This window comes from Trichosurus vulpecula, chromosome 2 (genome assembly GCF_011100635.1).
Source record: "Trichosurus vulpecula isolate mTriVul1 chromosome 2, mTriVul1.pri, whole genome shotgun sequence".
Taxonomy (NCBI): Eukaryota; Metazoa; Chordata; class Mammalia; order Diprotodontia; family Phalangeridae; genus Trichosurus; species Trichosurus vulpecula.
The window spans coordinates 61,925,249-61,937,274 of NC_050574.1; the positions used below are offsets into that span (position 1 = coordinate 61,925,249).

A 12,026-nucleotide genomic window follows, 5' to 3' on the forward strand; every position below is an offset into this window, starting at 1 on the left:
AGTATATCAAATGTCTGAGTCGAATTTGAACTCAGGTCCTCCTGAGTCCAGGGCCAGTGCTCTACTCACTGCGCCACCTAGCTGCCCTGTGTTCAATTCTTCTTGACCCCATTTGGGGTTTTCTTGGCAGAGATCCTGGAGTGGTTTGCCGTTTCCTTCTCCAGCTCATTTTACAGATGAGGAAACTGAGACAAAGAGAGCTAAGTAACTTGCCCAGGGTCACACAGCTAGTAAGTGCCTGAAGCCAGATTTGAACTTAGGAAGATGAGTCTCCCTGACTTAGGCCTAGTGCTCTATTCACTATGGTGGCACCTAGCTGCCAGTGAAATCATACAACTGTACTGTTTAGGTCCACTACAAATCGATGCTTCCAAATCTCAACTGAGCTCTCACTATTGCAGTCCTTTTACTCCTCCCTCCTTAGATGTAACAGAGGTTCTCACCCCTTAATTTTATTTTATTTTTTTTTAGATATCATCCCTTCATATTCAACTCACCCTGTGCCCTCTGTCTATATATATGTATATTTCCTTCAATTACCCTAATACTGAGAAGGGTCTCATGAATTATGCACATCATCTTTCCATGTAGGAATGTAAACAAAACAGTTCAACTTTAGTAAGTCCCTTATGATTTCTCTTTCTTGCTTACCTTCACAGAGGTTCTCAAAGTATGGTCCAGGGACTTTTGGGAGGTCCACAAAGTCAAAACTATTTTCATAATGATACTAAGATGTTTTAATTTCTAATATGGTAAATATTGATAGATATTACCCACATAAATAAAGGGGGCAGCTAGGTGGTGCCATCTACCTACCTACTAACCTACCTACCTGTCCATCCACCTCTCTCTCTCTCTCTCCCTCTCTCTCTCTGTCTCTAATCTATCCATCCATCTATTTGTCTATCTATGCATCCATCTATCCATCTATCCATCTATCTATCTATCTATCTATCTATCTATCTATCTATCTATCTATCTATCTAATCTCTATGTTCACAGGCTCCAGGCTAGAACTTCTGCTCTAGAGCATGTTGGGGGTAGGGGGGGTGAGGCAAGAGAGATAGGTAACAAAGGGAGGAGAGTGATTCTTTTGAATGCTAGCATTTGGGAGAGGCCAAGAAGTTTAACAATGATTTTATTTTTTTATCAGAGAGCACTGTAGTTGGTACATCTATCTAGAGGCCAGAGCTGAGTTTGGTGCTGGACCTGGGGAGATAGAATGTCTTAAAAGAGCCAGAAATTCGAAGGAACAGAACTAGGAACTCGGATAACATTAGAACCAGAAACCCCTTAGAGACGAGAATGTTAGAGTCAGAAGGAACCTTAAAGGTAAAGTGTTAGAACCAGTAAGGAACTTAGAACCTAATATGTTTGAGAAGGGTAGCCCCTTTCTCCCATTGCTGAGTCCTTCTCAGAACCTCCAGTCTGAGGAAGGACCCAAATAGCTTTCATTCTCTGGAATTTCCCATCATGCCCAAGGGTGGGAACAGCTCTCACCACCCACCACCTCATCTTGCTTCATCAGTTTCCTTTATATTATGTCTTCTTCCATTAGAATATAAGCCCTTGGAGGTTCCAGGCTTTTTGCTTGTGTTTGTATCCTCAGAGCTTGGAGCATAGTAAGTGATTAATAAAAGCTTGTTGGCTTAACTTAGAGCTGAGACCTTATAACAGATTGTTAGAACATAAAATATTAGAGCTGTTAGCATCCTAGGAATACAGATTGTCAAAATGAGGAGGAACTTTAGAACACAAAAAAAAATCAGTGTTGGAGGGACCTTAGAGAGACCTGCAGAGAGGACACGGCTTGCCTAAGGTCACATGGGATGCTCCAGCACTGATACCTGCCAGTACCCGCCAGGTGTCTAACGGAGCATCATTATGGTTCTACGGTAGGGGTGGCCCACTCCCAGCCCCGTGTCCCAGGCAATGCCATACTTGTGTGCCCCAGCCTCGGTACTTGGTAGCGCCCATTGAGGTTGGATTTATAGCAGTTGGCGTACCACCAGGCCGCCGCCACAGTGACTGCACAATTCCCCTTGCTGGTGTCACTATCAGCATCATAGGTGGAGAAGGAATGTCTATTATGAAAAGTCAAGGCATCCCCTGGAGGGGGCAAACAAGAAAGAGAGCTCATTCTGGCAACCTGTCTTCCCATTCATTCTCTGTTCCCGGGTCACCCCCTTCTAGCCAAGCACAGGTTCTTAAAGAGGGGCAGTGTGGTGTAATGGGCTGGGAGTCAGGAGAACTGGGTTCTAATCTTGGCTCTGATGCCAATTTTCTACGTGATCTCAAAGAAGTGATTTCTCCAATCTGGGTCTCATTTTCTGCATCTAGAACATGTAGGGTGGAATCAAAATGACGGTAGGACTTGGAGTATATAGAGGCCTCAGAGGTCAACTCCATTTTACAGATGAGGAAACTGAGGCCCATTGAGGTTAAATGACATCATAAGTATCAGAGTAAGAATTCCAGTTGAGGCCCTCTGATTCCAAATCCAAGTTCTTTCCATGATATCATATTGCCTGCTCTAGAACCAGCGTCTAAATTATTATAAGGGACTCTAGAGATCAGTGAGTTTCACCTCTCCTTCCATCACTTTCCAAGGCCTCTCAGGTCCTCCAGCTCCCCGGCCCTTTCTGTGTAGCCAAAACTAGATGAAAAGGTTCTACACCAAAGGTCTGTCCCCAAGGCTCTGAGGAAGGTGGCACCCTGCCCACCATGCTCACTTCCTTCTTTTCAGCCCCTCCCCAATGGCCCTTATATCTCTGAACAGCCTTTCCTGGTTCGTCCTTCCGGGGGCCCCAGTTCCTGCTCCCTCTGCCAACCTACCCGCAGTGCCCTCCAGGAACTTGTCAAGAACCAGCTGGTATTTGTCAGCCTCGCTCAGGATCCTGAAGCCCTGGTAGTGGGCGAAGATTCGGGTACCATTGAAGTGTTCCAGTTCCACTCAGAGTTCCTTGGGTGCTTCCGGGTGGGGAAAAGGCAGAGGGATAAATAGGAATTCCTTTACCCCCAGCAAAAATAGTTGGAGTCACACATGATCTGTGGGCATGGTCATCCCTGAAGAGGATTCAAGGGCATGCCCCTGAATGCCAGCACTTTGGGCTTAGGCCCTATATTCTCCAAGCTAGTTAGGGCTCTTGGGGAAACCAGATGGTCACCCTTTCCCCAGCCTATTTCCAAATTCCTGTCATAGCAGGGCTGCTAGGACCACAGTCATCTTCTTTCTCCTGAATTATCACCCTAGCCATGTTTCTCACGGCATTTTGCCTGGTAGCATCGTGTGGGTAGAAAGAGCATTATATCTGGAATTAGGCTCAAATCCTGGCTATCTGTGTGAGTCTGAACAAGTCACATCCTCTGGGCCTCAGTTTCCTTATCTGTAAAATGAAGGGACAGGACCTTTCTCCAGCTTCTTCCCTCTCCAAACCATCTTTCAATCTGCTGCCCAGTTACTCCTCTCTTTAAAAACCATCAATGACTCCCCATTGCCTACCAAGTAGAGTATAAATTCCTGATCCAAGACTTTTCACATCTTGGATCCTGGCTGCCTCGCCTCACTATCTTCCCCTTCATGCTGTAAGCAAAGTGGGTTTACTCCTCAACATTGAACTTCATAGAATCACAAAATCCCAGGGTTGGAAGGGACATCAGAGGATATCTAGTCCAACCTGTACCTAAACCCCACCACAACATCCCCAACAAATGGTCATCTAGCCTTCCAGAGATGGGGAACCTACTCCTTCTGAAGGCAACTTGAGGATATCTCTAATTATTAGCAAGATTTCCCAACATGGAGCCTAGAGCTGTCCCTCAGCACCTTCTGAGTTCTCACAAACAGAACCAGTGCAATCGCTCTTCCACTTGCCCCCTGCCCCCTTCAAATAGTGGGTCTTCCCCAGGCTAAACATTTTCAGTCCCTTCAACTAATTAATTACTCAAATGACATGGGCTCAAGGCCCTTCCCTATCCTGGCTACCCACCTCTGGATACTCTTCCTTGCCCTTCTCAGACTACTACACCCAGTCCTGAACACAGCTCAGTTCCTGGTCTGACCAGGGCAGGATACAGACAGGTGATCACCTTTATTTTTTGGAAGCTACGCTCATCTTACTGGGGGCCTAAGGTTTCATTAACTTTCTTGTTTGCCACATCATGCTATTCACTCCATTTCAGCTTGCAGTCAAATGAAACCTCTGATCTCATCCTTAAAACACTTCTATCTAATTATTCTTCTCCCACATGGTAATGGTAAAATTAATTTTTTGCACCCAAGTGTAAAACTTTACATTTATCCTTTTTGAATTTCATCTTACTCAACTCAGCTCAATGCTCTAGTTTGTCGAGATCTTTTCGGATCCTGATTCTGACTTCCAGTGTGTTAGTTGGTGTTAAAATCCAATTTGATGAATCTTTATCCAAGACAATGATGAAAATGTGAACCAGCCCAGGGCCAAGCACAGATCCCTAGGGTTCTCCATTGGAGAATATCCTGAGGAATCATTAATGCCTAGTTGTCCTGCTTCCTGCCATCTCTGTGCCTAAGTGCCTAGAATGAATTCCCATTTGCAATTAGTGGGGAAGAGTGAAATATGTGCTGGATTTAGTGTCAGAGGCCTTGAGTTCAAGTTCTGGTTCTACTCTTTACTCCCTGAGACACCTCATGCACCCTATGAGACTCCTCCATGGGCCTCAGTGGCCTCATCTGTAAAACAAGGGGGTTGGACTAAATGGCCTCTGAGGTGCTTTGCAGCTTTGGGTCTAGGATGCTGGGATTTCTGTGTGGGAAGGTTTCTCCCAGCTCACACGCCAGCTTCTCCATTAGGTCTTTCCTGCTTCTACCCTAGATATATGGTGGAAGTGTCCTTTCCACACACCTCCCTTCATATTCCCCACAGTATTTTGCCTGGTAGCATCCATTCTGTCTGGATTCAGGCTCAAATCCTGGCTCTTATTATTGGGGCGAGTCTGAGCACGTCATATCTTCTGTGCCTCAGCTTCCCCATCTGTAAAATTTGGCGACTGGACCAAGAACCAGAACCAATGAGAAATTTCTTCACCTAGGGCCAAAATAGTTGGTTGTGGAGAGGAAGCAGCTCTGCCAAGGTCCCATGACCCTTTGCTCTTATCTCATTTGTCCCTGTATTAGCTGCTTCTCAGTTCCTCCTCTCCCCACCCCCCCATCCCCCACTGTACTCTGAGTCAACTGTTGAGGGCAAAAATTGCATCTTATTTCTCTTTGTTTCCCCAGGACCCAGCCCAGTTTCCTGGAACAATAAATATTTGTTGAATGGAGATCTGAGAAAGAGAAGCAAGCCTCAGAGAAGTGGTTCTTGGGGTGGCCAAGGTACAGAAGGGCATGGGTCTGGAGTGCTTACCTCCATGGGTAAGATGATACAGGTTTTCATTTCCACGCCAGAACTCGGACTCCTGGCTCCCAAAACTGGCTTTGTAGGATGCCTGCCCAGGGTCAGTAGAAATCTACAGAGCCATCCTGACATCTCTGGAACACCTGGTGAGGGACCCGTGGTCCAGGGGCTGAGGACTCAGCCAGAAGAGAAAAGCTCCTTGCTCCCTGACCTCCAGGGGACCCAGTCCTTATTTCTTCAGAAAGGAGGGAGGGAGGAAGGGTGGGCTTCAAGCCTGCAGAGTCTGTTGGATCAGGGGAGTATTCACAATGAATCCCACCCACCCCATGGGAGAATTTTTGTCGAGAACTTCAGGAAATGTTTGTCATAAAAGAGCCTGATGGATAGCGGATCTCAAAGTGTAATTGGGGTTTGAGGAAGGGTGGGCAAGACCAGAGAGAACAGCCCTTGGCACTTCTGGGGGGCCCTTAGCTTCCCACCCTTGTCTCATCCAAGTGGACCCTTCCAGCTCAAAGTCATTTGGGCACAACCCCACACCCAGAAGGGACTGCATGGATAGGGATGACTCCTTTCGTTTTTCTACCCCCAGAGCCTAGCAGAGTTCCTGGCAATGTTGTTGTATTTGTTGTTCAGTCATTCCAGTTGTATCTGACTTTTCATGATCTCATTTGAAGTTTTCTTGGCAAAGATACTGGCAAAGATATTTCTTCTCCAGCTTATTTTATAGATGAGGAAACTGAGGCAAGCAGGATTAAGTGACTTGCCCAGGGTCACACAGCTAGAAAGTATCTGAGGCTGGGTTTGAACTCAGGTCGTCCTGACTCCAGGCCTAGCAGTCTGTCCACTGGGCCACCTAGCTGTCCTGGGCCTGGTGCAGTAAGCACTTCATCTTGCTGGTTGGTTGATCCAGTGACTGGTTCTTTTTCACCCCTTCCATCTGGTGAAAGCCTCCCTCCTTTATCCTCCAGAGACCTGCGGGGGTCCTAGCTCCTCCAGGCAGCCCCCTCCACCACCCATTACTTCAGCACACAGGCATCTCCTTCTGTGGAACTCCCATTGTTTGGGGGTGTTCTCTGTCCATTTCTTATGTGCCTGTCTCTTGTGTCCCCAATTAGATTATCAACTTCCCTGAGGGCAGGGCTGATGTCTGAGATTTCTAGTCTCATCCAGAGCCAGGCAGAATCCAACCAACCAAGGCTTAGCCCCATTCTATGGGGCTCTAACTCCCTCTTGGGGCCAAGTCAGAGAGGTGCAGGCCCAGGGTACCCTCGCTTTCCTGCCTCAGCCCAGCCCCACTCACCAGCCAGCCCCCCTCAGCAGAGGTCATGTCACAGAAGACAGGCAAGACCTTGCCATTGGGTAGGCACACCCGGTACCAGCTGCTCAGGGAGGCTCCTCAACTCTGTAGCTCTCTGCAGTCCTGGGGTCCTGGGTGAGTCAGAGGGGCCAGGACTGTGGTGCCTCTTCCAGCTCCCTCTCCTACCAATGTCCTTCCCCCTTCCAGTCCCTTCATCCATTCAGTCTGCCCCACCCATCGGCTTTCCCCAAGACTCCTAGCAGCCCCTTCCCAGCCAGCCAGCACTCGCCCCTCTCCCAATTCCTTCTCCCCTTCCTAACAGACCCCCTTCCAATCCCACCAGGGGTCCCTGATTCCTACCTCATAACAGAACTCTTGTTGCAACCCTCCCCAGGGACTGCAACCCCAAGACTCTTAAAAGATTCCCCTCTTGGCCTTCCCCCAACCCATTAGTGTTAGAACCGGGGCTGAGCTCAAGAGACTGGAGACAGGCTACCTTGGTTTCCAAATTGTGCCTCCATCTCCCACACCTCACTGTGGAGGGTCTTGGGTTTCAGAGGAGGAGAGATTTAGAACAGTTTTTAGAAGTTTCAGGGAATAGGCACCCAGCCTAGGCTTGGGATGATTGCCTCCCCGCAGTTGTGGATCCCAAGGGCACTCAGGAATCAACCTTTCTTTTCCTCCAGAGATCTTCTCACCTGCTTGGCACTGCTTCAACATGTCCATTGCATCTCCTGGCACCAGGGGAACAAGCTGTATGTTACCTCAGTGGACCAAACTGTATGCTACCTCAGTGGACCAGTAATTGGTCATTGTCCCTAGGTAATGGTCAGGATTGGGGAGGGGGGTATATGTGAGGTTGGGGCAGCCTGAGCAGTGGAGGAGGCCTACTTGGGACCCCAGAAAGTTTGAGGGGTTCAGGTGAGGAGAGTGGGAGGGCTCATCCAGACTTCGTCCCTCTCCCTAAAGCCTCCCACTCTGGGAAATTCAACTTCTGTTAGAGGGAAGAACCAAGTGCCTGGAGCAGCTGGGGGGTGGGGTGGGGAAGCCCTAGCTTTGGAGTCAAAGAGAGCTGGGTTCAGATCCCACTTCTGGCGCTTACTACAGTCTCCAGTTCTGAATTTCCTCACCTGCAAGATGAGCAACAATTATATCGGTGAATGAAAACATTTAGATTCAGGAAGAATCAGGTTCAAGGCCTGCTCCCAATTTTACCACTGTGGGACCAGCGGCAAGTCTCTTTACTTCTCTGGGACTCAGTTTCCTCACATATAAAAAGAGGTTAATCCCCATGGTAACTAACTTGAGGACTGGCTGAGATAATGGCCATGGAACAGTCTTGGTGGACCTTAAGGCTGGCTGATCTTCTTGTGAACTGGAGCTCTTTGGCTGTTATTTGAGGAGGGGCCAGAAGCACCTGGGAGCTCCCCAGCCTCTGGCTGCCTCTCTCCCACAGATGCCCACTGAGGCAGAGGGGGCGAATCCAGAGCAGAGAGGCCGGGGAGCCCTGATTGAGAGAGGACTCACTCACCAGGCTCCCCCTTGGGTCCGACTTTCCCTGGTGACCCCGGCAGTCCTGAAACAAGTGCATTACCCATAAGCCTGGCACTTCTTGGGACTATCTAGGCAGGGGTGGGGGACCTGCAGCCCGGAGGCCACATGTGGCCTTCTAGGTCCTTGGATGTGGCCTTTTGACTGAGTCCAAGTTTTATAGAACACATCCTTTTATTAAGAGGATTTGTTCTATGAAGTTTAGATTTAGTCAAAGGGCCACACTTGAGGACCTAGGGGCCACATGTGGCCTTGCCCCACCCCCCGAAGCATCTCATCCTTCTGTCTCAGGACAGAGGGAGACCCTCTCCCACGTCTCTTTTCTCACCTCTAGAGCCTGGTGCCCCCTTTTCACCGGGGCTTCCAGCTGCCCCTGCGGGTCCTGGGCAGCCCTGCAGAACAATCATTTCGCTGGTATCCAGAGCTTTGGGTTCTGTAGAAGGAAGGACAATGGAATCGTGGGAGTTGGGGGGAAGGGAATGGAGGGCAGGTTGACAGTTAGGTGGCACAGAGCATAGAGTGTTGAATCTAGAGCCAGGAAGACTGGAGTTCAACTCTGGCCTCAGATATAACTAACCGTGTGACCCTGGACAAGTAATTTCACCTCTGTCTGCCTCAGTTTTCCCATCTGCAAAATGGGGACCATAATAGTATTTCCCCCCCCAGGTCATTATGGGGATCAAATGAGATAACATTGGCAAAGAGCTCTATAACTGCTAGCTTTATTTATTGCTTATTATTACACTTTCACAAGCTCTCATACTCACCTCCTCCTGGCCGATCACCGGTGGCCACTTCCCCAGTTCAGGCCTAGGGAGCCCCCAGACAGGTCTCGCTGCCCCTCAGCCTCTCCCCTCTCTACGTTGTCCTTTGCACAAATTGCCAAAGCCTTTTTGTGGGCAGATCTTACCTTATCACATACCTGCTTGAGAAACATTCTATGGCTCCTCAGTGCCCTGGAATTACTTTGTATTCACTGTATCCCTCAGTGAAACATAGTCTCCCCAAGGGCAAGGACCATTTCATTGAGTCTTTGCATCCCCCCCGCACCTGCTACCAGGCACACAGTAGGCCCATCAGGAGGCCTCTCCTTTGCTACCTCTAGGGTCAAGCCCCTTCCCTGACATTCAAGGTCTCCCACAATCAGATACTGACTTATTTCCCGAGCCTCCCTTCACATACCATCTACTTCAACTCGACTGGGCTGCTTATCCCTGTTCTCCTGCTACCCTCTATGCCTTTGTGTGCCTTCTTCACCATTCCTGGGACACTCTGCTGAGGCAGTGTGGCCTAGTGGAGAGAGCCCTGGGTCTAGACTTGGGCCTAGGAGCTGCTTTATACCCTAACTCTATTACTTAGTGGTTAGAGCATTAAGCCTGGAGTCAGGAAGATCTGAGTTCAAAGCCGGCCTCAGACACTGACTAGCTTTGTGACCCTGGACAAGTCACTTAACCCCTATTTGCCTCCATTCTTCATCTATAAAATGAGACACAGAGAAGGAAATGGCAAACCACTCCCATGTCTTTGCCTAGAAAACCGCATAGAGTCAAACAGGACACAACAACAACAAACTATTACCTGGCTGTTCCTGGACAAGTCACTGGCCCCTCTAGGACTGAGAGGATCTCTACCATTTGACATCCTGCTCATCCTTCAATGCCCAGCTCAAATCCTCCTCCCTCCAAGGGGAGAGGGGGAGGAGTTAAAAAGAACAGATGGAGAAGGGGGTGGGAATTGAAGAGAGTCAGGTGTCAGGCTGGGGATAGGGTCAACTGCACTGGCCCTCCCAGCTTAGGTGCCCTCTCCACAAGCCCCCTCCCTTCCTGAGCCCCCACCCTCCCAGATTCCAGATCCTCAGGGTTCTTCCCTGCTGAGCCCAGCACAGATTTTGCCTTTTTTGCATCCAGGCCCGATGTTGTTGAATGAAAAAGATCTAAACTGAAGAGGGCCAGGATGTCCAAAAGGGAATTCATCTTTCCCCCCAAACTCTCCGTTCTCCTTCCTGTCGAGGATACCACCATTCTCCCAGGTGCCCAGGTTCACAGCCCAGATATTAGCCTCGCCTCTTTCATCCCCCCATATCCAATCTGTTGCTGAGGCCTATGCACTTTGCTTTTGTGACATCTCTCACATATATGCTTCTCTCCTCTGACACTGGCACCCCCCTGGTATAGGCCCTCATCACTTCATGCCTAGACTATTGCAATAGCCTGCTGGGTGGGGGTCCCCTTGCCTCAAGTCTCTCCCTGCTCCAATCCACCTTCCAGCTGTCAGTGGCCTTCTTTAAAGAGCCCTTCTTACCACATTACCTGATTGTCCAATCAACCCCATTGGCTCTCCGGCCCTTGAGGATCCACTGGCATTAGAAGTCCTGCATAACCTGCCTCCCCCACCTTTCTGGTCTTCTTACACCTTGCAAGTGAGGCTCTAATTCATCCCAGTTTCCCTCAGTACTCTTTGATCCAATGACACTGGTCTCCTGGCTGCTCCTTGAACAAGATACTCCAGTCTCCTAACTCTGGGCATTTTGTCCCACTGTCTCCCATGCCTGGAACTCTCTCTCCTTGTCTCTGTTAGTAAGTACCTAATATTTATTGAAGGATTGCTAGGTGGTGCAGTGGATAGAGCTCTGGCCCTGCAGTCAGGAGGACCTGAGTTCAAATCTGGCCTCAGACACTCATTAGCTGTGGAACATTGGCCAAGGCATTTAACTGTTTGCCTCAGTTTCTTCATCTGTAAAACAAGCTGGAGAAGGAAATGACAAACCACTCCAGTGTCTTTGCCAAGGAAACCCCAAATGGGGTCATGAAGAGTTAGACATGACTGAAAGTGATTCACAACAACAAATGTTTGAAGTTGGGCCTGGAGGACCCTCAAACTCTCTAAAGCCCCAGGCACCTTTCCTGTCCTGTTCCCTTGTCCTCCCTCTATCTGCCAATGATCATGCTGTAATGGAAGGGACCTTGGGCTAAGTCAGGACATGGAGGTTCTGATCCCAGCTCTTCATCTACTTGCTGTGTGACCTTCAGCAAATCACCTCCTTTCTCTGGGTCCCAATGTCCTTCTTTCTGAAATCACTGGGGGAGGAAGAATTGGATTTTAAATAACCTTTGAGGCCCCTTCGGATTCTCAGGAGAAGTCCTCCTGATCCTCCAAAACAGCAGCTCAGCTGCTACTTTCTCCCAGGGATCTTTGCTCTTCCTTTTCTCCCATCTCCTACCATATGCACTTGGAGCCCCCACCTTTCAATGGCACCTGTCTAATGAAGTGGCAAGTAGGTGTTCCCTGTCCTGGTTGGAGCAGGGGAAGGAATGGTATGAGGAGAAGATATCTACCTGGGCAGGCGGGAGGCTCCTGGGTTGCAATGAAGTCAAATCCTGAGAGCAGAAGCAAGAGCAGGATTCCCTTCAATGGAAGCTCCATCTTCTCGGCACCCATGGGATCAGTCTGGGGGCAGAGTCCTCCACTTATAGACTAGGGGGCAAACAAGACTGTAAATAGGAACTTCCCCGATTGTTCCCACAGAGTGTCCCACCCTGGCCTTGGAGCCGTGAGGCAGGCAGCAGGCATTCCCCCCAGTCTGGTGACCCCTAGAAGGAACAAATTGTCCCTTCCCCTCATCCTCAGCCCTGGAGCTTTGCCAAAATTTTCCCTATCTATTGAATATGCCAGGACTCCTCAAACTGTTCCTCAGACTTCCAGTGAGGGAGTGAGGAGGGAAAGGATATCTGCTCCCACCCAGCTGTGGAGGCTGCTTACATGTGGCATCCTGAGCATTGCTCATCTAGGTGAGCCTGACACGA

General features: G+C 49.2%; 1 protein-coding gene across 1 annotated transcript; it reads right to left on the minus strand.

The window, feature by feature from the left end:
- Positions 1 to 1,868: 1,868 nt before the first annotated feature.
- On the minus strand, positions 1,869 to 11,661 carry FCN3 (ficolin 3). The gene is given in 10 exon segments (XM_036742795.1): positions 1,869 to 1,966; positions 1,969 to 2,109; positions 2,836 to 2,970; positions 5,385 to 5,466; positions 5,468 to 5,518; positions 6,676 to 6,803; positions 7,371 to 7,406; positions 8,204 to 8,248; positions 8,552 to 8,656; positions 11,559 to 11,661. Coding segments are annotated over 10 exon segments (924 nt in total).
- Between the last annotated feature and the right edge of the window lie 365 nt (positions 11,662 to 12,026).